At 51.5% G+C, this 27,305-nt stretch overlaps 1 protein-coding gene across 8 annotated transcripts in view; it reads left to right on the top strand.

The window, feature by feature from the left end:
- GAS7 (growth arrest specific 7) overlaps nt 1-27,305 on the top strand; it is a 182,819-nt gene that overhangs the window by 38,686 nt on the left and 116,828 nt on the right. The window contains exon 1 of one of the 8 annotated variants that reach the window (XM_072940733.1): nt 19,500-19,908. The exons of 2 other annotated variants lie outside the window; for them this stretch is intronic. Coding sequence is in view for 2 of the 6 variants with exons in the window: in XM_072940740.1 (XP_072796841.1) it covers nt 20,190-20,266 (77 nt within the window). In the remaining 4 variants the exon portion in view is untranslated. Of the gene's footprint in view, nt 1-19,499; nt 19,909-20,135; nt 20,363-26,013; nt 26,280-27,305 lie in introns of those variants that run through there. 5 more of the 8 variants (XM_072940740.1, XM_072940735.1, XM_072940739.1 and 2 more) reach the window with 5 other exon arrangements.

Raw genomic sequence — 27,305 nt, 5'->3', positions numbered from 1 at the left:
GGTGTGCAGCATATTTGTTTTCATTAGAGGTTATTACAAGCTATTGAACATGGTTTCCTGTGCTCTACAGTAGGTCCTTGTTGTTTATGCACATACACATATTTTAATTGAAATGTAGTCAGTTTACAATGTTATGTCAATTTCTGGTGTGCAGCATAATGTTTCAGTCATCCATGTATGTACATATATTCCTTTTCATATTCTTTTTCATTGTAGGTTACTACAAGATATCAAATATAATTCCCTGTGCTCTATCTAGTTATTTATCTATTTCATATATAGTAGTTAGTATCTGCATATCTCAAACTCCCAATTTATCCCTTCCTACCACTTTTCCCCCCGATAACCATAAATTTGTTTTTATGTCTGTGAGTCTGTTTCTGTTTTGTAAATAAGTTCCTTTGTGTCTTCTTTTTTTTTTTTAATTCTACCTATAAGTGCATATATGCATTTTCAGAGAGGGTTTTTACAGGGAATCGGTCTTATGCACTGGGGCTGGTTAAGTTGTCATCTCCACTCCTGATACTGGAGCTTGATGCCCACGGGGCAGGCAGAGTCAGGAGGGAAGATCATGAGCTGGAACCTCAAGAGGATGAACTTGACCTTGGTGGTGTGGGCGTCCTGCAAACCACGCACACATCTGGCCTGGGAGTGGAGAAGCTGGAGGAGGCTGGGTGGCTGGGGGTTTGGAGCAGTTGCAGCTGATGGAGGATCTGGGCGATCTTGGGGTGGGGGTGTGGTTGGGTTTGAGCAGCTGTGGCCAGGCTGCTGCTTCACGCCAGTGGGGTGAGTCAGCACATCGGCAGGAAGGCGCATGAACTACCAGGTGGCTGCCACTTCCCCTTTGCCCTCTGACCTCCCGAGACTCTTCCTATGGTCCGCTTGAGCCAGAATGTAGAGGAAAATGTGTTCTGGGAGCTGAAGTTCAGTCGTCAAGGTGACACATTAAAATCCATCACACCACCTGAAGGTTGGGTGAGCGGATGGGAAGACAGCAGGTTCAGGAGTCAGAATGATCTCAGTTTGGGGGAACTATCTGATTGGTGCCTCTTCCACAAAGGGGGAAATAAGAACCCTAAACCCCTCTTTGTAGAGGATTCATTGCAAGGATTAAATCAAATCCAGAATGTCGAGTGTCTTACTTTGCTCCTGGACTGACAGTAAGAAATCTCAGACCTTTCACTATTCTTGACACTATCCAGGAACATAATACCTCCATATAATTCAGTTTCACTCTGTCCCCTCCATAAATGGCTGCATAATTCCCTGCATTAAGTTCATTCCTAGGAAGCTGATATTTCTTCTTGTTATTGTGAATGAAATTTAATTAAGGTTTTAAACCAGTTATTGATGATATATTGTTCCAGAAGGATGTTGATAAATAATCAGGTTCTGTCTTTAATGGGAATTTCCTTATAACTCTGATACTGGCTGTTGGTTTTAGATAGCATGTGTATATTCTACTTAGCATTGTAATATACTTTTTATGTGTGTTTTCCTGTGTTCTCATGGAGAGTATAAGATTAGGCTGGTCCTAATACCAAGAAGAGGTATTTTTGAAGCCACAAATGGGTGTGGATTTTTATCAAATGGTGCCTTGTCAGCATCTCTCAAGATGATTATATATATTTTTAATTTTGGAAATATTGTTATTATTAATGAGATTAATAGATTTTCTAGCGGGACAGTGTTGAAATCAGAGGCGACTTGGAAGAGAGTCTGAGAACGCTGGATTCTGGTTTTAGTTTGGTTCTTCGTTGCAAATTTGACCTCGGACCAGCTGGCACCCTTCCTTATTCCTTTTAAAGATATTCTATGTTCACATCCATCACATGGGCAGATCTCTCTTTTCCTTCCCTTTCTTACTGGTGAGTTGGAAAGATAACAATGGATCAATAGTTCCTTCCTTTCCATTTGCTTGAATGTTTTAAATGCTTTCTCATCTGAACCATGAAAAAAGCGTAAAATGAGAGGGTACCATAACCTCTTTATTGGACCATCATCAGCCAGGAATTCATGTGTTCATTCACTCATTCCTCCAACAAATATTTATGGAGCAACTGCAACATGCTAGGAGTTGTTCCAGACACTGGGAATACAGCTGTCAACAAAGTAGACCAATTTCCTACGCTGTGAAGCTAAGTTCCCAGTAAACACACACTTTCATACGTGTGACAGCTAAGTGATAAATATTATGAATATAATTAACATAAAGCAAGGGGAGAGAGTGGAGAGTGAGGCAAGTAGGGGAAGGTTTACTTTAAGTGGGGTGGTCAGGGAAGACCTTTCTGTGGTGACACTTGAACAGAGAACAAAATGAAGATGGAGTGAGCCACGTGGAGATCTGGGAGAGGTGGTATGTGCAAAGGCCCTGTGGACGGGCAGCGGCGCCCATGGAACCTGAGTTGGCTGAGCTGGCAGGAGGAGAGGGAGAGGACTGGAGGGCTGAGAGTTCAAGGAAGGTCAGATGATGCAGGACTTTGTGGGCCATCAACCCCGCTCTATTTTTTAAGTGTGAAGGGAAGCCACTGAGGGGGTGTATGAGCTCTGAGTGACACAGTTGGGTCGCTCTGTCCTAATGGGTCACTCTGGCTGCCCGTGGAGGCTGAGTTAAAGTGGGTTGTGGCCTGAGGGAGGGTGGCCCAGCCTGGGACGATACTGCGGAGGTGGTAGTAAGTGTTGGATTTGGGTCCGTGTCAGAGGAGGCACTGACAGAGTTTGCTGATGGATTGCAAGCCTCGTCTTAGACACAGCTCCTTGGCTTTTCCTGTGAGAAGGAAATGTGTCAAGCCCCCCTTCTCTAGTCCGGAGAAATCTGGCCTGCATTTTCCACAGCACCATTGTGCTGAGTCGGAAGAAACTCTGAGGACCACCCCCAGCAACTCTCCCAACCTCTGGCTGGACTGAGAGACGAAACTAACCAAGGGGTTTGGCTGTCCCCAGGAGAAATTCTGTTCTGAGGACGAGCCCAGAAACACACACTGCAGTTTGATCGGATCCACGGAGGAAGCCCCAGCCTCCCATGGGTCATTGGATGTTCATTTGGAAAGAAAGATGAGTAAGTTGGCCCCACGCCCCCCTGAGTTACAGCTGGCATTAGTCACAGCCACGGGTGACATCGTGATTAACTCATAAAAGACAGGCCGCATTTGGGAGGCGTTTGCTGTAATTCGGGGCGTCTGGTCCTCTTGCAGACATCCCTTTGTGCTGGGCCGGCTGCACCCGCCCCGAGCTCCCGTGGGGCCAAGTTACTAATTGATGTCCTTGCTCTTGAGACTCTCTCCCACCACCAACTCTGAATGGGAAAAAAGTCTCATCTCTCCTTAAATGTTACAGCTTCAAGTCTTCCCTCTTGGTTTTCTGCTAGTGTTCCTTCCTTTGATCTGCTGCTGGAAATTTATTTCCTTCCTGGAGCTGAGGCATCCAGCTCTGAGCAATGCAGACCCCCCTACCCCTCACCACCACCTCCACCGACCCTGGCTTGGCAGGCAGGCGCCCCCCCATCCCCACCCCACCCTTAGTTCTAAGCCTGCATCTTGTGTGCTGAGGGGCACAGAGCTCGGAAGGTGGGACCAGAGCTATGGGTGGACAGGAAAGAAATGGCATCGTGCCTGTACTGCCGGACCTTTTCCCTCCACACGGAGATGGGAAAACACACATTTAAAATAATATTAAAAGGTGAAGTCAGAGATGTAAACAGACGTAAACCAGCAGAGCGACATGGGGCCATCATAGCTGCTCCTCCGTCTTTATTGGCTTAGGAGAAATCTGTCCGGCCCGCCCAGTGCCTGGCCTTCATGGTGGAGAACCAGTCTGAGCAGTGGGCAGAGGGACAGAGTTGGAGCATCCTGGAAGGCTAGTTTCAGGAAGAGAGAAAGGACTGATCTTGAAGATGAGTGTATGAGTATCTGTCTGTCTCTCTTTCTTTTGGAAAAGGATGTCTGCAGGGTGGAAAGACCCAAGCCACAGGGGTGTGGGAGGAACTTCAAGTCCACTGGATCGAGGACAAAGGAGATTTGGACTTTGGCTGCTGCCTGTGGCTCAGATTGAAAGGGAAGATAAGATTTTAAGTTTTGTTATGTGTTGTGAATGAGGCCCTTCTCCCTCTTTTAAAAGAGACTTTAGTTTAAGATCATAATTGCTTTTAAAACAATTTTTGGTTGCCTGAGTGATGTTTCTTCAAATGTGATGCCGTAGGGAGGCTGAGTCATGGCTGTGGAGACAAAGACCGATGATGAGTGACAGTCATCTGTGTGTGCACGTGAACATGTTCACGTATGTCGGGTGGGTGGGGTTGAAGATCAGGAGTTCAGAATAGCTGGGTTAGATGGTAACTTTTAACCTTCTGAGGAGCTGCAGGAGTATTTTTGGAAGCTGGGGCACAGTTTACATTCCTATCTGTACCAGGGTCTTTCCATTTTTGCCAACACTTGTTATTATCTGTCTTTTTGATTACAGCTCTTCTAGTGGGTGTGAAGGGGCATTTCATTGTGGTTTTGATTTGCATTTCCCTAAAGGCTAATGATGTTGAATGATGTTTTCAAGTGCTTATTGGCTGTTCTTATATCTTTGTTGGAGAAGGGTCTTGTCAGAGCCTTTGCCTTTTTTTTTTCTTGTATTGATTTAAATAACAAATGTCTTTTTATTATTGAGCTGGAAGTGTTCATATACTCCAGAGAAAAGTCCTTCATTAGATACGCCATTTGCAGAAATTTTCTTCCCCTCTGAGATGTCTTTTTACTTTGTGTTCTTTGAATCACAGGAGTTTTTAATTTTGACAATGTCTGTTTTTTTCCCTTTGTCCCTTGTGCTTTCGTTGTTTGAGAACCTGTTGACTGACCCAAGGCCGTGAAGATTTACACTTTGTTTTCTTCTAAGAGTTTGAGTTGTAGCTCTTATGTTTAGAACTTAGATCTCTTTTGAGTTAATTTTTGTAAAGGGTGAGAGAAAGGCGGAAGCTTCGTTCTTTCGTGGGTGGCTGTCTTGTCCCAGCACTGTTTGTTGGAAAGACTGTCCTATCTCCATTTTACAGTCTTGGCACCTTTATCATCGAGGCATCTTTTAACTACGTTATGAATTTAAGTGATCGGGCAAAGAAACATCTCCAGTCTGTCTGCGGACCCACGGGGAGAAATCAAATCAATCAAGGAACGTTTACATTAAAAGATGCCTTGGTTGGAATTTGAAACAAGATTCCAATGAAAACTTTCCCTGAAAGTGAAAATAGGCAACAAACAATGGTGTTGAATAAGTGTAAGTAATGAAACGCAGTTTTGTATTCTGGCCCAGTTAAGGGTGAGTGGGGGAGGCACTTGGCCTTGGCTTGCTCTGGAATTCGATGGACTGTGGACTGAAAATCAGAGCCGACTGCATCAAGTGTGGGTCTGTGAGCACGAGGAACCCCCCCTACCCCCCACCCCTCCATGGCCCTTTAGCTACAGGAGGTCAACGCAAGGACAGCCGGGCAGAGGGAGCAGTCTGCAGGACTCTGCACAAGTCGGCTTCTTGGCCTTGATTTAGGAAGAGGATTAGGGAATTATTTCCTCTAGAAGCCTCCACCGCAGACTGGAATTCCTGGAGGGCTGAGGCCTCTGCCTCCCAAGTGTGGGCTGGGCCGAGGAGCCGCCCCGGAACGGCAGGCGTGGGCCAGGGGGATGCACGCCTGGCCTCGGGTGGGACTCGGGGCCCCAGCCAGGGCAGGGCTGTGTGCTGGGCTCCCAGGCCTGGCCCGGCTCCCCCGCCGGCTCTGCAGTTCCCGGGAGTCCGCCCAAGCTGAACGCCCCAGAGCAGAGAATTAGCTAAGCCCCAGATGTTTAGAACCCTGACTCAGGGTTTGTGTGTGCTCTCTCCAGGGCTTATGTGGCCCCAGAGGTGCCCTGGAATCGCTCAGATCTTTGTGTGGTTCTCGTGTTTCGTCTGCGCTTCCGAGGAGAGACTTGGGGTTCCAGGATTTGCTCAGAGCTTTCTGCCCTGGTCCTCTCAGCCTGGTGGGAACTTGCCCAGTCCCAGGGCCTTCGGGGGATGGAGACGGAGGCTCACATCTTGGAGGGAAATCCGGTCAGAGCTCAGGACTTAGGGGAGTTCTCTGTCCAGGTCCAGTGTTTCCTGGGTTGAGGTTAGTGTCTTTAAAATCCAAGTACTTTGTGGGGGAGGGTATAACTCAGTGGTAGAGCGCATGGTTAGTGTGCACAAGGGCCTGGGTTCAGTCCCCAGTGCCTCCATTAAAGCCAATCAACCAATCAGTCAATCAGTCAATCAAAGTTCTCAAGCAAGAATTGAGTCCTCCAGCCCTGAGCCTACTGCTCTGTAAGCTTATAGTTGAAATGCTTTTGGGGCAGCTGGGTGGAGCTGTTGATGACGAAGATTCTGGAACAGGGGAAAAGTGAACGTTCCATGTAGTGCCTCAAGCCCAGGTCTCTTCCAGACCATGGGGCCTGGAGCAGAAGCCCCCTGCCAGCCCCCAGCAGCTCCCAACTGAGGGCCATGTGGTGACCCAGCCTGGGAAACCAGCAGTTTCCCTTGTAAGTCGTAAGTCGGAGCTGGGTCCAAGGAGGGGCTGATGAGGGGGACGCTGCTGCCTTCTCCCGGGGGCGCCCCGAGTCGTGGCTTATTAGTCAACCCCAGCATTCAGAGCGAAGAGATACTCGCAGTCACAGAATGTGGCACCATCTCAAGTGCAGGGGTGGCAGGTTCAGCTATCAGGCGCCAGGTAGACCACTAAGCTCCCAGGATTTATGTGCCTCGGCCCGTCCTGGGGACCATCTGCCCAGCCGGAAATTTGAAATTGCCCCGTTTTGTAATATTGGTAATTGATTCAAACTAAAAACAACAGCCAGCAACGGTGGACCAACCAGAACTTACCAACGGTCTGGTTGCAACCCTCTCCCTGCACAGGACGCTTGCTTCTAGGGACAGGGTGGCTTGCCCAAGGTCACCGGGTTGGTCAGCAGCCTGCACTCACCTGGGTCTGGACACCCAGGCTCTGGTGCTGTGTCTGGTCGTCCACGTGAGTGGAGGGGACGGAGAAGACCCAACGTGGTTGAGGTAGACGACCCGGCTCAGGAAGGGGCAGGGTTTGGAGTTGAACCCAGAACTGGCTGGCTCTATCTGCTCCACTGTCACTGGAATAGGAATCGGGGTCTGTGGGTCCTGGTCACATTCTCTTCCCACAGCTCCACCCTGGGATTGGCTCCTCAGCCTCCAAATAGGGCTGTCGTTTGACCGCAACAGCTTCCCCGAATTCTGTGGACTTTTCACGAACCAGAGGAGATCTAGAGGGCGTGTGTGTGCAGACATGTGAATTCTTTCTCCCCCACACCCATTTATTGTTCCCCGGGTTTCCTCCCTGAAAACTCCAAGGAGCTCCCTGGAAGGGAGAGAATTTGAGAGTCAGAAGAGGAAGTAAATACAGGCAGACCTCATTTTTTGGTGCTTTGCAGATACTGCATTTTTTTTTTTTACAAGTTGAAGGTTTATGGCAACCTTGCATTGTCAGAGGATGATTAGCATTTTTTTTAGCACTAAAGCATTTGAAAATTGAGGTATGGGATGTACATTGTTTCTTAGACATAATACTCTTTATTGCACACTTAACAGACTGCAATGTCATGTAAACATATCTTTTAGACACACTGGGAGACCACAAAAAGCTGTTGTGACTCGCTTTATTGTGGGAGTCTGGAACCGAATCCAGAGTGTCTCTGAGGTCAGCCTGTGTGTTTCTTGGTCTGAGAAGCAGCTCCCCATTTGCAGGGAAGGCCCGCTTAACCTGTGCCCTTCCTCACTGGGCACGGGTTCTGGGTCGGTCACTACTGGTGAGTTGGTGTCTGGGGAATTGGAGTCATGTCACCAGGCTTAGCGCCTGCTGTGGGTCCCCTGCGGCTGCCGGGGCCGCTCTGAGATGGAGAGCCAGATGTCACGGGAGTCCCGGCCACCAACTGGCAGCACCCACGGTGGGCAGAGCCCGAGGGCTCACCGGGTCCACCTTGTCCAGGTCCTTCGGCCCCCATGATGGGAATCGGGGTGGAGTGTTAGGGGTGGAAGCGGGGTATGAGTGGGCAGGAAACATTAGTAAATAAATCAGGTAGGGTTGTAAAAAATTTACTAGCTCAATATTTTCTGCATGTTTTCTAGTCCTTTAGGGCTGATCCAGAGGAAAGCTAACTTCTCCACTGACTCCCACCATCAGCTGTTCCCCCCACCCTCGGCCTCGCTCCCAGTTCCACCCTGACCCCACCCCATCGCCCTGTCACCATTCACCCCCCTCCTTCATCCTCCTGGACGAGAAAGAACAATCTCTTTTGTTTCCCCTCTTTTAATCATATTACATATGCAATTGTGAAAACTATCTTTTTTTCTTTAAACTTAATACGTGTTGAGTATCTTTCTATGTCAGTAGATGTATCTAAGGCATTATTTTTAGTGTTTGCTGTTCATTGTTTGGATGAACTATTTATTATTTACAATCCCCTAGTGATGGACACTGAGTTTGTGTCTTCTATTTTTTTTTTTTTTGCTATTATTAAAATCACTGAAGCCAACATTCCTTGAGACGGGACTTTTCCTAGAAAGAAGGATGCTCTGTAGTTCCGTCGTGTACCTCTGTGGTGTACATTTTGACCCGTGCTGTCATTGCTCTTCAGAAAGGTGGTACCAATTTCCAGCCCTTGCTGCCCCATTGGCTGGCCACGACTGTCATTTGCAGGCCTAAAGGACAAAATGTGAAAGAAAAACGTGCAGTGGTGTAGTCTGCCAACACCCTTATGGGTCACCGTGCCTGAGACACCTCCTCCCTCTCCAACACTGATCTCTCCTCAATGCATTGCTCCTGCCCATCCCTTCTGGACCCAGTTAGCACCTTGCTAACTGGTGGGGTACTGGTGGGCAGAGAGTGCTGAACTTGAGGGCCTTGTCTCGAATCTTGGCTGTGTATTTAACTACCTAAGGAAAATCTCTTGTCTCCGTGGTGACTTTGTTTTCTGATTTTGAAATGGGAACACTGATACTTGCCTTACAGAATTATATACTTGACACACAGTGGGTGACGAGTAAATAATTCACTTCTTCATTTTCAGGTATGCCTCAGTTATTCCAACACACATAGCTGCTCTTCCATCTCCTTGACCCCCGGCACATCACTTGTAACCCTCATCTGTCACTTAATCCACCACGGGATACCTTTATACTTGCAGACTTAAGATACGAGTGATTTGCATCGTTGAGTGCATGGTAGTGACCCAGGCTCTTAAGTGGGTTGTTCCTTGGTCCTGAGACACCTGGAAGGTGGTGTCTGGGCCTTGCACCTGGAAGGTGGGCTGAATGCAGGCCAGGTTCACTGGTGACTCTTTCTGTCAAACGAAAGGAATATCTTAATGATATCTGTTGCCTCCTGCACATGTGGGCTGGATGAGAGGGGGACGCGGGTCTGCCAGGGGGGCTTCTGCCCGTGTGTGGGGTGCATAGGCTCTCTGGGCCCCTTCCTTTGGGCTTTGGTGAGGGATTGTGTCGTGGAGGCTGTGTCTCCCCTGAGGACCTGTCCTGTTGGGTCTTACCTAGGACCCGTGTGTGCCAGTTTCCATCAGGCCTCGCCAGCCCGGGGCCTGCAGGGAGTGAGGGCCAGTCTGCGCTGGGCTGTGCTTCTCCTTGCCCACTGTCGCCTGGCCTGTCCCTGTCGGAGGCTCGTGCAAGGCCCTGGCACCAGGGGCTGGTCGGAGCCGTGTGGGGAGCCCTCTTGGGCACAGTGACGGCCCTGTTTCCTCCTCCACCTCGCCCGGGGCCCCCATTCACTGCAAAGAGAGTCACGCATTCCCCCTTGAGATAAGAATAGAGCCCAACTGTGCCCCAGGACAGAGTCCAGCTTCTTCAGCCGGCCCTCCGAGGCCTGGCAAGGGCGCCCAGATGGTACTGGCATGAGTGGGCCCTGGCTGCCTGCCCCGCCAGCCCCTTGTCCATTGTATGGTGGGGACACTGGGTACAGTGTGTGTGCCTTCCCGGCCCCCCACCCCCCAGAGCCCACTGTCTCCAGCTCTGCTCAGGATGGAGGGGCTTGGCCTCAAACCAACTGCCCCCCATGGCTCTGCAGTACCCCTTCCCTTCTCTGGGGCCTCGGACTCCACCCTCCCAGCCTTGAGAACCTCCTATGAGCAACCACGCCTGTCTGTTCCTGGAAGGGAGCGTAGATCCTGGCTCGGAGCAGGGACCAAGGAGAGGCCATCCAGAGGCTGGATGTCGAAGGCAGCAGCCCGGGGACCCGAGGGACAGGAAGCAGGAACCAGCAGGGGCCACAGATTGTGTGAATGATGAACAGGATTCTGGGGCCTCCGCCTGGCCCCGCCTGTGTCTGAGGTGGGAGCTGGAACAGCCCTCTGTCAGGTCAGCAGCAGGACTGGACCAGGAGCTGTTAACCTGGAGTGTCCCCTGGCTCTTCTTGTGATCCTAGAAGGGGATCCTGGTACACTTTCTAGTCTTCAGATTCTAAGGCCCGGCTTCTCAAACTGTGGTCCCTGGTCCAGCAGCACTCCCTAGACCTGCTCAGTCAGAAAGCAGGAGTGGAGCCCCAAATCTGTGTTATACATGCTCTCCAGGGAATTCTATTGCACGCGGGAGCTCCAGGACCATTGCTCTGAGTAGGGTGTTTGAAAACAGGTTTAAGTGCATTCTGGGGTCCAACAGGTGACTCAGGAGTGTTGAAGCCACAGCAACCTGGAGGGCTTAGGCCCATCTAAAGACATTCAAATAGATAGTAAGTGGAGGGTACGGATAAATTAGGGGTCTGGGATTTGCAGACACAGCTCCTTTATATAAAACAGATGAACAACAAAGTCCTACTGTATAGCAGAGGGAAATATATTCAATATCTTGTAATAAGCTATAATGATAAAGAATATGGAAAAGAATATATATATATACATACGTATGTATAACTGATCACTATGCTGTATATCAGAAACTAACTCAACATTGCAAATCAACTAGACTTCAATTGGAAAAAAAAAGCAGCAGAAGAAGAGACAGACTATGTCAAGGTGAAAAAGGAGAGTAATCAAAATATCTTTTTGAACATGGAGCCCCCCCCACATAACCTTAAAAAAGATGAAGGTCTCATTCTGCACATCTGTACTTATTTCAGTTAATTCTACAGCTGTGTCAAGGTTGTGTTTTGGGTTTATGTGTGAAAAAACCCGAGGCTCATGGTAGTCAGTAACATGTTTGTGCAGTGGAGATGTGGTTGGGAGCCAGGCTTTCCCACTCTCTACCCTCCCTCCAACGGCTGTTAACCAAACCCACCATCAACTGCAAGGCCAGCGGGGTGAGGCCGCCCCTTCCGGCCGGGAGCGCCCAGTGAGCCAGGCCCCAGGTGGCTCCTGGCCTGGTCTGAGAAAATGAGTGCGCTTTTAAACACGGCCACCCACAGCAGCCCAAGTGTTTGGGATGGTGCCTCCAGTGAAGGGTGTCTGGGTCCCTGCCTCAACATGTGAGGGTTTCTGAGAGAAGCTGGCTTTTCCGAGGAGAAAGCATTCTCTGCAAGTCTTCAGTGGGAGGGCAGGGAGAAGGCAGCCCCAGGGGCTGACCGTTTCTGAGGCTTTAGGCTTTCTGAGGCGCTGTCTCCTGGGTGGGTCTAGGGGAGGCAGACCACCGCGTTCACAGATGAGAAGGCGTGCTCTCAGGGGGTTCGGGTAAACGGTGTCCTCGGACGTTCTTTTCCCTCCAGCCTGCCACCTGCAAGGGCTGTGGCACTGATGACATTTGTAGGGTGGGGCTTTGAGGATGCTGTTGGAGTACGGAAGTTGTATGGCTGTTGATGAGCGGCCAGACTGTTGCCGCGTGCTTTTGGGGGTTTTGTATCAGGGGCCCACCAGCTCCCAAGTCTTCCCCTGTGAGAATGGGTCTCAGTGGTTTCTGAGATGCCAGTGCTGTGCCCTGGGTGGGAGGGCTGCCGAGCTTCTTGCTGGGGTGCTGGTGGCACCCAGGAATACCTGGCCTTCTGAGACTTCGTTTGGAAAAATGGGGCTGGAGACGCGTGGGAGAGGTTGACGAGTAGTGAGCCTCCGTGGTACATGGGCAGATCTTCACTACTACCTCCTTCCTGTATTTTCTTAATTAATAAACTGACCTGTGGCTGCACAGGTTGGACAGAATATTTTAAAACAGATCTGTCGACTCAAAAATATTGAATGATAACAGACAGCGTTTACATGGCACTTGGTATTTTTCAGGCACAGCTGCAGACACGGCACCTTTATTTAGTCATTCATTCCATCCTCACAACAAACCTGAGTACTGCCAGGCCTGTTTCACCTATGGGGAAACCGAGTCACAGAGAAGTGAGATCATTTAGTCAGGGTCACCCAGTTCGTGACGGGTCTGTCCCCAGGCCATCTCTCTCCAGAGCCCGTGATCTGAACTGCTGGTGGCTGTATTGAGTCCACCCCATTCCCACGGAGGGGAGTGGAACCACTGCAGCTACATGCCTCCCCCTCCCAGCTGCCCATCTGTGCAGCTATGGAGGTGTGGAGGGCTCCAAGCAGTTTTGTAGTGTCATCTTCGTGGCCTGGGGATTGAATCCTGGTCTGGCTGAACCATTTGGGGGAGACTCAGTAGTGAGACAGGAAGGAAAGAAAGTGTTGGTGCCTCGTCTTCGCAGGTTCCCCCCACCCTTGCGGGGAAGTGAGAATGGAAGGGTTGCCGTCAGGGCGGCGGCTGGGCCAGCTCCTGGTGGCTGCCCCCTCTCGTTGGTGGCTGTGTCATCCGCTGGTGCTGGGGGCCAGCACGGGTCCAGCTGGCTCACAGCTGGATGCAGAGCGGGAGGAGACGGTGGGTCCAGAGGCCAAAAGACTGTCAGGGATGTGCACGTGCATCAGAGGCCGGCCTTGACTCTGCTCCAGACAGGAAGCGCCTTCGCGCTGGGCTCTCTTGCTGTTCCCTGGTGGTTAGCACCGCTGAGAACAGAGCTCCAAGTTGTGGTCAGAGACGTGAGCTGCCAAACGGATTTTGTCCCCAGACAGCCCAAGTGTGACATCCTCCCCTGTCATTCTCTGCCCCCGGGCCACCGTGGCCCGGAGGTGAGCAAAGCTGGACAGGAGGAATCAAAACCTGCCTGATGGAGGCACTCAGAGCAGAGGAGGTGAGGTGGCGGCCGACAGGCCCACTCCGCACCGGGGCTGGCGCTTCTTGAGAAGTTGTTGGGTCTGAGTGTGGAGCCCACGTTAGTCCAGAGGCCCTAAAACCAGTCAGTGCTTTGGGACGGCGACCGGGCAAGGTGTGAGGACAGTCTGTGGGCAGCTTCTGGAGAAACCACTGAGGTGGTCATGGTGATGATGGGGGCAGGAGGTGTGAAGCAGGAGGGAGGAAGGGGGACCGGGGGCCTGGACCAAGAATCAGACACTCTTGGGAGGATCCCACATTGTGATTAGCATGCTTGCAGGAATCCTAGGAGACAGTGAGTCTCTGCTCATTCGTAACCCTTCTGGAATTAGTCGTCATCTTAACGTCTGTGTTCCTGAATGAAATGTGTAATAAAATGTAACAAAATATAAAATAAAACGGTCTCTTGAGAGTGGGAGCGCCTAGGGCTGGCCTAGGTCAGCACTCGATAACTGAGGGAGGGAGGGAGGAAGGAGGGAGAGGGACAGAAGAGATGGAAAGATCTTCGGCTATGTCTTAGAAGCAACTGCAGCATTTTGGACTATTTAAAATTGCTACCCACCCTCCCAGTTTACCCTGAACTCCTGATTCGCCTTACCAAATTCTGTTTCTTCTTCTTCCATCACCTTCTAAAATTCTTCATAGTTTGCTTCCTTATAGTTTTGTTGTCTGCTCCCCCCACCCCCTGCTGGAACCAGTGCTCCCTTCTGTTTTGATGACGGAAGTGCCCCAAGTATCTAGGAACTGTGCCTGACACTTGGTAGGTGCTCACTAAATATTTGTCGAATGAATAAATGGATCAGAGTGCCCGGGAGGTACTTGGCTAGTGCCATCTGTCCCTGGGAATCGGCTTGCAGTAGACCTTTGAGCACGCTGTCCCGTGGGAGGGGCAGCTTTGCGTCCCTGGGAGGCGCCCGCACAGTCTGGCCGCCTGCCCTCGGCCTGCTTGGTCCTCGTGATTCACTGGGCCCCGGAGGTGGGACCACGCGGAGCCTGCCCGACGGCCCAGGCACACAGAGGCTTTCCAGAATTGGTGGGCAGGACAGGGAGGGATGAGCAGGCAGGGAGTAGAGCTGTCCGCAGCTCAGTATTCTGGAGACTGTGGTTGGACCACATTCCCGAAACCTGCCCTCTCCCCCTCCCACCCCCACAACTCAGATCCCACCCTCTGGGCTGTGAGAAGTGGAAAGGTGCCTGGTTGAGCAATTGAGGGCTAAAGTGAAGTCCCTGTTTACTCAGCCTCTATCTTGTCTTGCAGGCTGGTGCCCAACCCACAGAATTAATCTGGGTCCTCATGGCTGTCTCCACTGGGGGCTGCCCCTGGGCCCAGACTTCCATTGCTATCAGTTTCAAGTCCAGACTCCACTTCTCAGCCTGGTGGTTGGGCCCAGCCCAGACCCCTGGCAGCCCCCACTCCAAGGCCACTTCCAGTCTTTGCTCAGTTTTGCCCTTGACCTCCTGACCCATGTCCAGTTGCCTACTTGGCATCCCCCATCAACCTGTCCAAACGTCATGCCACGCGCGGCCTCTCCAACTCAGTTAGTGGCCGGTCTGTTCCTCCAGCTGCTCCAGTCCAAACCCTTGACCCCCTCTCCCCACCTGTCCTTTCCTTCGCATCCCATGTTCAGTTTGTCAGGTAAGCATGATGGGTTCCTCCTTCCAAATAGAATTTTAAAGAATCCAGCCACTCCTGGCCACCCTCACCACTGTCATCTTGCTCTGAGCCACAGTCACCATCACGGTGCCCTCAGACTAGGGTGGTCACCTCTTGACGGCTCTGCCAGACTCCCGTCTGTTCTTTTCAGATAATGGGTCCTATCACTCTGTCCCTCAGAACATCCCGATGGGCCCCCAGGACGGCAGAGTGAAAGCTGAAGAAGTCCTCACGGTGGCCGACAGGGTGCCACAGGATCGGGATGGTGACGGCCCTGACCTCGGGGCCGCTCCTCCCTCGCCCCTCGCTCCTTCCTCTCCGGCGGGTTGGCCTCTCTGGTGTCCCTTCAGATGCCCCAGGCATGCCTCCCCCTTAAGGCCTTGGCAGCCCACGTGGCTACCTCCCGGCAGTGGGCTGAGTAATGGTCCCCCATAGGCGCCCAGAGCCTGTCAATGTTACCGTATAAGGCACACAGGGTTTTGCAGATGTGATTAAATTAAGGCTCTTGAATGGAGGAGATGATTTTGGATTACTCAGGTGGGCGCCTCGTAAGGACACGGGTCCTTCTAAGAGGGAGGGAGGAGGGTCAGGGTCAGGAGCAGATGTGGGAACAGAAGCAAGAGGTTGAGGATGTGAGCCCTCTCTCGGGGGCTCCTCCCCACAGCCACACCCAGGGACAGCAGGGCCTCCCTCAGAGCAGGTCCTTAGAACTAGAAGACTGGGAGTCCGTCTTGGCAGAGGACTAGGTGAGGGAGGCGAGGTCTTTAAAGATGCCAGGAGGTTCTCCCCAGGAACGGGAGACGGGGACGCTGGTGGGTTTGTCTTGTCACCAGCAGCTTGTTTGCAGGATGGGGTGTTTGGAAGACAGAAAGGAAGAAGAGAAACAGTGGCAGGTGGGGCAAGGATTGTATGCCCACAGTGGGCATCTTGGGCTTGAAGACCCCCAGAGGGCATGGCGCCTGGCCAGGGAGGAGCAAAGAAGGAGAAGGGAGGCCTTCTTTGTAGAGGACCTGAGGTTGGCTTCCCTGGGACACAGCTGCAGGCCCTAGAGGGTGACCAGTTGACTGTTAGGAAGACTCTTTCCTGCTGTCTTCTCTGGGGAAGACACGTTTTGAAACACTTCCTGAGTTGGGGAGGGGGTGACATGTTAGCCCCCTCTCCCCGGACTGCTGATGACGGGTGGTTAGTGATGAACCCACAGCTGTGTTTTTGCACCACTGCCCCCGCCCCCCGTACACCCGCCTGTCCCGCTGGGGCTCCCCTCCCTCCTCGCTCCGCGGTCCTCCCTCTGCCGGCGGGTGACTCACTCCGCTCTTGTGCAACAGCCCAGGCCCTCCGAGAAGAGCTGTTTTCTTCCGTGCCATAAGCTCCCCTCCTGATTTATGTCTCCATTTGGGTTAATGCTTTCCACATTTGGGTCTGAAGATTAGCGTGTGGCTCATTGCTGCAGCCACCAAAACCCCAGTGCCCACCTTGGGTCTGGCACGGAAAAGCCAGCCAGACAGACAGACAGCCAGACAGCCAGCCAGAGGGCAGCTTGGAGCTTCACCCGGAGGCTGTCCTGCCACCAGCCGGCCTCCCTGCCTCCAGGAGGGAGGCACACAGCCCCTACTCCTGGCTTGCCAGAGACTCCTTCTGCTTCCTGTGAAGGGCACACAGCTTGCAGGTGTGTGAGGAGGTAATTGTCCCAGCCTGTGACTTCCCGCCGAAGACGCCACTTCATTGAGGAGTGAGAGGCGCAAGCTGTAGGGCGTAGGGAAGTGTTATCTCTGTGGCTTTGAAAGCCGTCGTATGACACATTGTGTGTGTGTGTGTTTCTCTTTTTCTCCATAGAACAATAATATTACCTTCGTTGCTATGGTGGTGTTGCGGGGGTGGCTAATTGGACACAGATCTGATACACGCTGGTGGCTGGTGTCCATAGTGATTATCAGACGCAGCCGTACATTTTAGCCCCCAGAGTGAGGCAGGCGGGGGCATCACTGGCTGTGGCAGCGGGTGCCCTGCCCTCGCGGGACCGGGATGTGGTGGCACCCTGGTCAGAAGTGGGACCGGGAAGCTGGGCTTCCGGTTGAAGCAGGTCGTTTCCAAGGCTGGATTGCAGCCTGGGTTTGCTGAGGCTGCTCTGAGGCCCCAGACCACGGGGGAGGAGACACCTGCTGCAGGGAGGGGCAACAGTGGTGCCTGGGGCACCCTGGGGGCTGGTGGCCTCTGTGCAGCTGGTCCGCTGGGCCTACTCACCTGGCAGATACCGCTTTCCTGTTGAGGTTTAGCATCCATGCAGGAGGGTGTGTAGGGGGTTGGTTTTAAACTCTTGTTGAGTATGCATACCCAGAAGTATATCTTTGTCAGTTTTATTGACTAGGTAATATACAGATCATATCTGACATTTGATAGGCACTAAAAAGTACAGAGAGGAAGTTGGCCTCCCTCCCACCCTGTCCTCTGCCTGTCAGTTCCCTTCCCCAAAGGTGAGCAAGCTGCAAGTTTCTTGTGGGTGTAGAAGAAATAGCGCAGATATTTACAGATAGACGTGCGGCTGCATTTCCCTTCATGCCTGTGGCAGCTCCCTCTTACTTCTTTCCCTTGCTGCTGCTGCTGCTGCTGCTGCTGCTTTTCAGACCCTGTAACAATATTTCTTGGAGTTTAGTCAATAGAAAGAGCATCTTCATTTTTTTAATGCCTCCGTGATTCATTTCACTGATGGGCACATAGGTTGCTTCTCATCTTTTCCTGTTTCCTTGACCTGCCAGGGAGACCCTGTGTGTCCCTCATTCCAGCCACGGGGGCTTGCCAGGGAAGGATCAGTTGTTGAAATTGAAAGTCTGGTGAAGAGTCTAAGTGTTTGTAATTTTGATGGAAAGTGCCAGATTGCCTCCACCGGAGCAGCTCTGCTTACCATCCACCAGCTATGTCCGTGAGTGCTCATTTCCCCACAGCCTCACCAGCACCATGCATGTTCCAGTTTTTTAATTTTCTGTATGGAAGAGTTTCGTGCCTTTGCTTTCAGGTTGACCTCCTGTCCCCACTTGCCTCCACACTCTCGCTGCCCACTATGGGGACAGCGCGTGGAAGTAAGGGTACCCACAGCAGATAAAAGTCTGTCCTGCAGACCCTCCTCTGGGCAGTGGTCTCGCCCCTCTGCAGGCTGGCTATTGTTTTACATGCTTTCACATCTTTGGGGAGGCCTCCTTTGCGACATTGGAATTTTCTGCTCGTGGCAACATCACTAGAGCCCCTTTCCTGCGTGCTGTTCCCCTTACCTTTCCCTGCTTCTTCCTCTCTCTCAACTCCGTCATCCCTCACCTCACCCCTGCATACGTCCTGTCACTCGTGTGCAGTTTCTGTAGCTGCTACTTCTGTTCCTCACTTTCCCAAGATAGTCTTTTCAATGGAAAGTCAGACTTGGGCCAGAATCTCTGGATCCCACTCCTAGCTGTGCGTCTTAGGACACATGCTCAAGAATGAATTCCAGGGCAGGGTGGGGCATGGTGGCCGCATTCCTCTCCCCTAAGGTTTCCTAGTGAGGGAGCAGGAGGTGGGGCTGGAGACAAGCGTGGTCGGAGAGATGCTCTCAGCCAGCACAGCCCAGTAGAACTTTCCACGATGATGGAAATGCTTTTTTGGGCCGTCCAATGTGGTAGCCACTGACGTGTGAACACTTGAGGTGTAGCTAGTGTATCTGCTGGACTGGGTCTTCAGTTTTTTGGTTTTTGTTAATTTTGGGGGCGGGTGGGTAGAGATAATTAGGTTTATTTGTGTATTTAATTTTTTTTCTTGGAGGTCCTGGGGATTGGACCCAGGACCTTGTGCGCGCTAAGCATGTGCTCTACCACTGAGCTCTACCCTCCCCTTTCAGTTTTATTTTTAATTAATTTATATTTAAATTTTGTGTGTGTGGTGGCTTCCATATTGGACGGCACAGCTCTAAGTCATGCACTTTTCAGGATGGGAATAAGAGTCTAAGAAGCAGGTTTCCACAAGTCAAAATACGGTAGTACTTCTGCCCCAAGATGGTCGAGTTCAGTGATCTATTTCTGGACTTCATGTATTTCTTTCTTCCCCTGCTGTCTTGCAGTAATGAGTTAAGTAGAAAATCATCATCCTTGGACACTTGGAACTTGACCTTGTAGTGTTACCTAAAAGGAACTGTATTAGTTTCTGATTGTCACAAACATAGTAGCTTCAAACAACACCTCTCCGTTACACCTGAAGGTTTGAAGTCTAAAATGAGTCTGAAGGTGCAAATCAGGGTGTCCCAGGGCTGGCAGCGTCCCTTGGGGGCTCTGGAGGGAGTCTGTTCCTTTCCTTTTCCGTCTTCTAGAAGCTCCTCCTGTGGCTCATGGCTGCACGTCCTGTTACCTTTTCTCCCTGTTTCTGGCCTCGCATTGGCTTCTTCCCTCTTTGACCATTTCTCCTTCTGATAAGGACTCTTGTAATTGTATTTAGGGCCCACCCAGACAATTGAGCATAGCCTTCTCATCCCCAAATCCTTAACTACACCAGCCAAGTCTCTCTTGCCATATAAGGTAACATATGCAGGTTCCAAAGATTAAGATGGGGCTCCATTGATGGGGGGAGCGCCATAAGGGGGTAGCTTCCAGTACTTGAAGGAGAGCAAGTTTGTGCGAGAGAAGGGTATTTCCGGCATTTCCCAGGGGTTGTGAGTTGGTGGAAGTGGGCAGGGCTTGAACCACTCACCCTAAGGGTCTGATGTCACAGAGCAGTGCAGCTCAAATTTGGCAGGTCTCCCAGCCGCCGAGGGACTGTGGAAAAGGTGCTGAGGGCCGGATCTGTGCTGCTTCAGTGGTGCCCTGACCAGTGTGCTCCTGAGACACTCTCCAGGTGCCTCTGCACCTCAGTGAAGTCTGGGGACCATCGCTCTGAGGAGCCGTCTCGGGGATTGTCGGCATGCGCGTGGGAGGTGGGACTTCTCTTCCTCTGTGAGTGAGTGCTGCAGATGGGAAGCGCTGGAGCAGATCAAGGAGGGGCCGGAGTCTGCAGAGGAACTGCCACCTGAACCACACCTGGGAGGCAGGAGAAGGCGTGGCCGCACCGAGAAGCCGGGAGAGGACTCCAGGTGGAGGGAAAGACTTGACTGCAGCACGGAGGTAGGAACCAGCATGCCACTTGGGGACACAGAGGCCCTTTAGGGTCAGAAAGGACAGGGACGGGGAACTGATTTCAAGAGAGGAATACTAACAAGTTTAACCTGCTGGTGTTTGCAGGGTTGAGGCAGGGCAGAGGCAGGGTTCTGTTTGTAGTGCTGTCGGGGTGGCGTGGATGAAGTCCCAGACTGGGTGGTGGCAGGGAAATGGAGGAAACGTGATGGGTGTCAGGGATTTGAGAGGAAATATGAGAATGACGTGGGTCTAACAACCAGTTACCACTGATGGAGCAGGTGTGTCAGGTGCCCTACTCCACGGGCACAGGGCGACATGCTGGAATGCTGGGAGCGAGACACGCAAGGTCTCTGATCTCCTAAGTCTGCTGAGGGTGAGGAGGCGTGTGGAGCTGGGCGATAATCCAACAAACCCAAATAAACAAGAGGACCACTAGCCGGTGGTAACTGCTGTGGAGAATTAAGTTGGTTTGTGTAATTGGGAATAACAAACTGGTGGCTTCTTTAGATCAGATGCTTGGGCAAGGGGACTGCCCATTTAAGCTGATGTCTGGGTCCAGCCTTGGGAAGAGCTGGGGGGAGGGGACTTCAGGCAGAGGTGACAGCGAGCGCAGAAGCCTTAAGGACTGCACTTTCCTCATCCAAGGAACAGCCGGAATAGCACTGTCCAAGAAAATTTTCTGCAGTGTCAGAAATGTTCTGGGTCTGCACTGTTGTGGGTCTGCCCTGTTGTGGGGACACCAGCCCCATGTGACAATCAGCACTTGAAATGTGGCTAGGGAGTCTTCGGAACCAAATTTCACATTTTATTTTAGTTCTCATTAGTTTAAATTTAACTTTAAAGAGAAAAATGTGGCTGGTGTCCACTGCATTGAACAGCCCAGAGCAAGAAGGCTGGCATAGCTGGAGGGAGAGGGCTGTAAAATGTTGAAGGATCAGGTCGATAAAAGGCAGACTTGACTGCTTGGTGTATTAGGCTAAAGAGCTTGGATTTTTTTTTCTCAAAGAGCAGTGCGAAGCCTGATTTTAGTTAGATGGGTGAGATGATCTGATTAATGCTTTGTAAGTTCCCTCTGGCTGATGTGTTGAGGATGGATTGTAGGAGATGAAGAGGGGACCAGTTAGACCAGTTAGAAGATCATTGTGACAATGTAGGGAGTGGGGATGGTGCCTTGGGGACAGGATGGCAGCAGTGGACACGGAGAAACTTGAGTGGATTCCGGATGAGTTTTGGAGGAAGACTGACAGGAGTGGAGAGGGAGTGGATGGAAAAAGTGGAAGAACTTGATCCTAGATGTGGGGCTTAAGCCACAGGATGCATCATGGCGCCATCTGCTCAAATGAGGCATGGAGAGTGGGTTTGGTTTTGTTTCGCTTTGTTTTTGGAAGCAAGGAAATGGGTTCTTTTTTGGGATCTTTTAGGAATTCCTTTCGAGCATCTGTGCAGCACTGGCAAGCGGTCAGATGGACCCCGGGGAGAGGTCAGGGCTGGAGGAGTGAATTTAGGGTCCTCAGGAAATAGGGGATGTATAAAGCTATGGGTAAGGCCACTAAAGACAGAGTGAGTAGGTAGGAAAGAACAGAAAGGGCAGGAGATTGCTGTAACATTGAAGACAGCATGGGGGAAGATCCAGAAACATGACTACTTGAGATGCCATGGAAGCCAAGAGAAGTCATGGTTTCCTGAAGGAGGGAGTGTTGAATGTGGCTGCCTGGCCAGGGACTCTAGAAGAGTCCAAGTTGCCCTTGGATTTGGTCACAGCATGAAGGTCATTGTTGACACTGGAGATCAGACTGAGTGGAGTGGGTCAGAAAGTAGAGGTCGTGATATCAGTAGGTCTTTGGGTGAAAGTATTCACTGTGATGAGAAGCGAAGGAATAGACACTGGCTGGAGGAGCAGGGGTCAGAAGATAGATCTCTCTCTTTTTTTTTTAAGCCAGGTGTTATGTGCTGACAGGTAGAAAGCTGTAGGTTACCTTTGATAAGAGGAGAGCCTTTCAGTTGCTGAAATGGCAGGCAAGGCTGAGAACGTGGGCACTGATGTGGGCAGGATGGAATTTGGGCGGGGACTTGATGACCAGTTACTGTCAGATTGCTGTTGTCTTTCTAAGTGAAGTATGAGGCAAGGCCATTATCTGAGAAAGAGTATGGAATCCTTGTTCTGAAGATGGAGAGCAAGTCATGGGCTGACTGCAGCAGGGGTGCCAGTTGACTTGAATGGTGCTTCGCGGACGTGCAAGCGAGTCACCTGGGGATTTGTTAAGGTGCAGATTCTGCACGTCTAACACGCTTTCAGGTGGTGTTGCGGCTGCTGGTTTTTCGATCCCACTTTGAGTAGCAAGACTCCATTGTGCTTCTGCGGTGGGAAACTTAGGAAGACATACAGTTTCTTTCGAGCCCCGGAGATGCCTGAATTGTTTGCGCATTGAGATTACTTTTAGGGCAGAGCAGCAAGAGTTGAGTGCTAGTTTGAAATTTGTGGCCATCCATTTACAGCAGGTCTTCTCAAAGTTAGAATTCTATGGAGAACTTAAAAACAAGAATCCCCGAGCCTGGGTATTAAAATTCTGATTGAGATTCCAAATTAATCTGTGTGGGGTGGATCCCAGCCACCCTCATTTTTTAAAAAAGCTTCCCTGTTGATCCTAGTGTTCATCCAGGCTTGAGAAACACTAATTTAAAATACTGGGTCAAGGGGATGACCATGGGAGTAGGTGGGCAAAGTGGGTTGGAGGCAGGCCCCCCCCAGGATGCGTGGGCCCCTGTCTGTATAAACAACTCGAGTCACCCCAATCAGCGTTCCAAGGCTGTTCTAGCTGCCCAGTCTTGCATAGTCCCCCCGAAGAAATTCCCCGTGGGCCAGCAGGAGCAATTTGCCCACTAGGCTGTTCTTCTGGAGTCTTCACGGGGTCCTGGGATGACCATGTTGGCTCACGGGCCAGAGCTCCCGGGGCCATCTGGTCTACCTTATGTATGGGCTTCATGGGTTGGGGGGAGCTTATTGGGGTCTGGAGAGGGGGTTGCTCATAGGTTCTGTCAGTCCCTGCTGGTCCCAGGCCCCTTAGACAGCTTCAAAGAAGGCACCCAAATGGTGGGGCCCCTTGAGCCACGCAGCCTGGTCATGAACAAGGACAGAGGAACAAAACAGTTGAACAACAGAAAGTCCAACTTATAAGATAGGTCCTAGCATCCAGTTGCCAACACTCATTAACAGGAATCATGATGCAAGTCAGACGGAACTAAAGCATCTCTGTATGTGGCAAGGAACTAACACCTAGACAGCCAGCAAGGACCTGAGGTCTGCAAACAGCCACGGTAATGAACGTGGAAGTGGATTCTCCAATTGAACCTTGATATGACTGCATCCCTGGGGTGCAGCCTTGTGAGAAGCCCTGGGTAAGGCTCAAAGTCTGGGTAACTGTCCCCAGATCCCTGACCCACAGAGACTGAGACAACACACGTGTTGTTTTGAAGCCACTGAGTTTTGGGCTAATTTGTTAAAACGCAACAGTTAATAACTAGTAGAAGAGGTGAAGGCAACGTCGTCAAAAGTCTCCGTCTCTTGGCTTCAGTTCCCTGGGTCGGCTTCATTGTCTCGCTTAGCCACCTCTTCAGAAAGATTCTGAAAACTCTTGGTAATTCCGAGAAAAAGGGGAAATCACTGGGCAGCTTTCCAGTGGATGGTATAGTTGGGAGATGGGGTCATCTTAACACATGGACTGAGAAAGGAACAAGAGTGGTACAAAGAGGACAATCAAGGTCAGCTGGTTCCAGAGGGAGGAGAATGGAAATCTACCCCAACTGGTAACTGATGAGACGTGGAAGTGATGGAATCCTTGAGGTGAGCCTGGATGGGATTTGGGAGAACCAGCCCAGCTCTCAGGCAGAGAGGGGACTGAATGATCTGTGTCACTGACATCAGTGGATTAAGTCTCAAGGTGTGAAAGCAGTGGCTGCAAGGAGCCCGGGGTAATGAGGGCCGAGAAAAGGCCTGTGGGAAGTGGTGATCCCTCTTAACTGTGTGAGAGAGTGTCTGTGCCCGTGTCCAGGCAAGGACATTAAGAAGGGAACACGCGGTGCTGGTGAGGCACCAGGCAGGCAGAGAGAGACCACTCTTTTGAGTAGTCTGGTGGCAAGATTTTGATCACCTGTGCTAATAGGAGACAGGGTTGCAGGTTGCCGGTTGCAGGGCTAAAAATACAATGAAATGAATCACAAAAAGACGAGGCTGCCAGGAACCATGTAAATCACTCGTTTTGTTACCTGTTAAACCTGAATTAGTCCCCTAAGTCTTCTTTTAACCTAAAGTTTCTGCTTCCTCCTCCTGAACCTTCAGAACTCCTACCAAGGTGGGGAATGGTTGGATTCCAGCCTCCTCTCTTCTTCTCTGTGTCCTTTCCTGGTCTCCTGTTAAAGAGCTGGACTGGCAGTAAGCTAAGACTATTTCTCCAGCCCAGCAGCAGAGAAGCAAAGTCCTGGCCCTTCCCAGGCTCAGTCAGCCACCTTTTGGTATGAAGCAGACGCTGATCATCTCCAGTGAGTCTGGGAGGAAGTTAGCTCATCATGTTGTCAGGTTTGAGCTGTGCTGGGTTTGCGAGAGAACAGCTCCGGGGGAAACCTTGGCACGGGGACCGCATGGACCGGCACACTTAGGTGGTGCGCCCAGGACGATTAGTCTTGCGGAAGTCATGGAGATGCAGCTTTCTTTTCAGAATCAAGCGTTGTGTGTGCAGGCGTGTGGGTGCTTTTATAACAGCCTGGGACGACCCTCTCTTCTGTGGCATCTCACAGGGTGGGCGTCCAGGGTGTTAGAGGATTCAGCTCGTGCCTGACCATCCAACTACGCCAGGATACTGCGAGTGAAAATACGTTGGAGGAGACATTAAGAAATGTAGTTCCTTCCTCGCGTCCAGCGCCCTCATGGAGAGAAGCTGGCTAACTCCCGAATCCACCCCCTGGGCAGGCGGTGGAAAGACGCTCCTCTTGGGTCGCTTGACGCTGCAACCCAGTTTTAACTTTTCACCGGCCAGAAAGGTTTACCAGGTCTCTGCCTGCCCAGACTGTGTGTGTGCAGCATGTGTGGAGGAGGCCAAGCAGGGCTCTCTGTGTCACCTTTCCTGGGAGCTCTGAACTCCGCAGGAATGTGTCCTGACTTCGCCGGGCTGGTGGAGCAGGAGCTGTTTGGTAAACAGGGGCGTGGTGGAGGGAGGGCAGGACAGGCCAGTCCCCAGCTCCCTCTGCTTTTTCCGATGACTCACAGGCTGCGATGCTGGAAGGGGCCTCAGAGATAGATCATCAGATCCAGCAGGCTTATTTCACAAGCATGAGGAAACAGGGCTTACGGAGTGGCCCTGAAGTGAGTGGAAAGGTGGACAGGGGACCTGTCGCTCGCCTCCACGCACAGGGACACATTCTGCCCCTCACATAACCTTTGATAATTTACACTCAGGAAGTGAGTGCCCAGCGTGGGGGGACGTGTGCAGCTCCCCCAGCCCTGAGCTGACCCTCATACTTTCTTGAATCCTACCTCACAAGTATCCTCTTCCTCTGCCATCTTGGCCACTGGGACCTGAGGCAAATGAAAGCTGCCTTCCCACGTGATGCCTACACCATCCCATCGCCCTGTCTTCGCATTAGGTCTGTTCTGTGTAGTGAATACTGAGTAAATCTGAGCAAAGAAGTCACTAAACGGCAGCGTAAAAGAGGGGAGAGGGTGGAGGGCAGTGCCCCCTGCCTGGGGCGGCTGGGGTGTTGTGGTCAGAGGAGTCTTTTATTGTCAACTGAGGAAGCCATCTCTGCTTTCCTGGCCAGGCTAGCCGCAGAGGCAGGTCCCCACGTGTCCCTCAGCCCCAACACCACTGCTCCTTCCAGCTGTTCTGGCTGCCCCACCACCCAGAAGGTTCCCTGGAGAGGAGAGACGGGGCATTGAAGTGGATGGGAGCGCTGGAGCCTAACAGGAATTCAAGGCTCCACAGGGTCTCTCAGGCAAAAAGAAGTAGGTCCTGATGCACATTTTAACCCTCCCTCCCCACCCGGAGTGAGGAAATTACAAATGTGCTCCTCCCATACCTGACTGCAGGTTTGGCCGAAGGCACGGAGCCTGAGTGAGTTAGGAGCCTGAGTGAGTTACGCAGTTCTGAGGTCTTGGGTTTGTAAAAACTCGGGAAAACAAAGCAGCCTGGAAGGGAGCCTGCGGCGCTGGCGTCAGAATGTTAACAGGGGCTCAGAAGATGGTGAAGAGGACTTCACGGAGGAGGAGGCCTCTCCTCTAAAAGGAGGAGGAGGATTCCCAGCTGCCAGAGAGGGAAGGGCCACCCAGGCCAGGGATCAGCATGAGCAAAGGCACAGAGGTACCGAAGGTGAGCTTGGGGATTAACTGAGGGGACTTGCTTGAATAGGCTGATTGGTGATTGCTTTGTATTGATTTAGAAAACATTTGATCTGGCGTGGCCGAAGGCGCATGGGGGTGAGAGGTGAGATGATGAGAAGGAAGGAACTTGTCGCCTCTGACAGGATCCTCTTTATTGCCAGTGCTAAAAACCAGCTCAGGGCTGCTTCAGCCAAGAAAAGAATGTTTGGACTCCCCTACAGGGTCCACAGTCCCAAGGATGTTAGGATGTGTTCTTTCTCACTTCAGCTGCATCGTTAGGCCAGCCCCACGGTGAAGACTCTGTCGTCCTCCCTGCTTTGAGGCTGTCAGCAAAAGGGCTGCTTTTCCCATGAAGTCCCGAGTGAAGTCCTGTAGGTTTCAGACCGCATGCTGTGGCCAGGGGTGTGGAGTGTGCTCATTGGCTGGGTAATGGCTCTGCCTTGCCCACACCTGAGAATGGAGAGGTGTGCGTCCCCCCAGGAGAAGTGGGGTGCCAGTGCTGTAGGAAGGGGGCCGGGGGCATAGGCGGGCAGATTGGCAGGTGTTCACCACTGCTTACCAGAAGGCTGAAGATCCCTGCAGCGTTTGTGCATTTTGTTTTGCATGCCGTTCAGGGACTGTCAGAGGTGGTTTTGAGTAGGCGGACGCTGTCCTGGCAGGCAGCAGAGGGGTGGGTAGGGGAAGAAAATGTGGAGAGATTTTGCCGGGTTGAGTAGCTAGGACTCCTCCCTTGCATTTCTTCCCAGATGCATTAGTTGTCTTCTTTATGCGATTGCTATTAGCCAGGCCTTCACTGACAGCTTGGTTATAGGAACTTTGGCCAGAAACGGAAACCCAGGGATTGCTTCTTAAGGACTTAGTTCCAATTGGGGGTTAAAATAAACAGCCCTGTGAAACTTTAAAGACCACTTTGGAAGTGACTGACTGTGGTGCATTTGGTAAGTGGGAAAACCAAAGATGTCTGATGTGGGGTTTGGGTTTCTGAGTACTAGCAATATTTTAAAATATGTATATA

This window comes from Vicugna pacos, chromosome 16 (assembly GCF_048564905.1).
Source record: "Vicugna pacos chromosome 16, VicPac4, whole genome shotgun sequence".
In the NCBI taxonomy this organism is placed as follows: domain Eukaryota; kingdom Metazoa; phylum Chordata; class Mammalia; order Artiodactyla; family Camelidae; genus Vicugna; species Vicugna pacos.
This window is presented reverse-complemented; position numbering and strand designations above follow the sequence as displayed.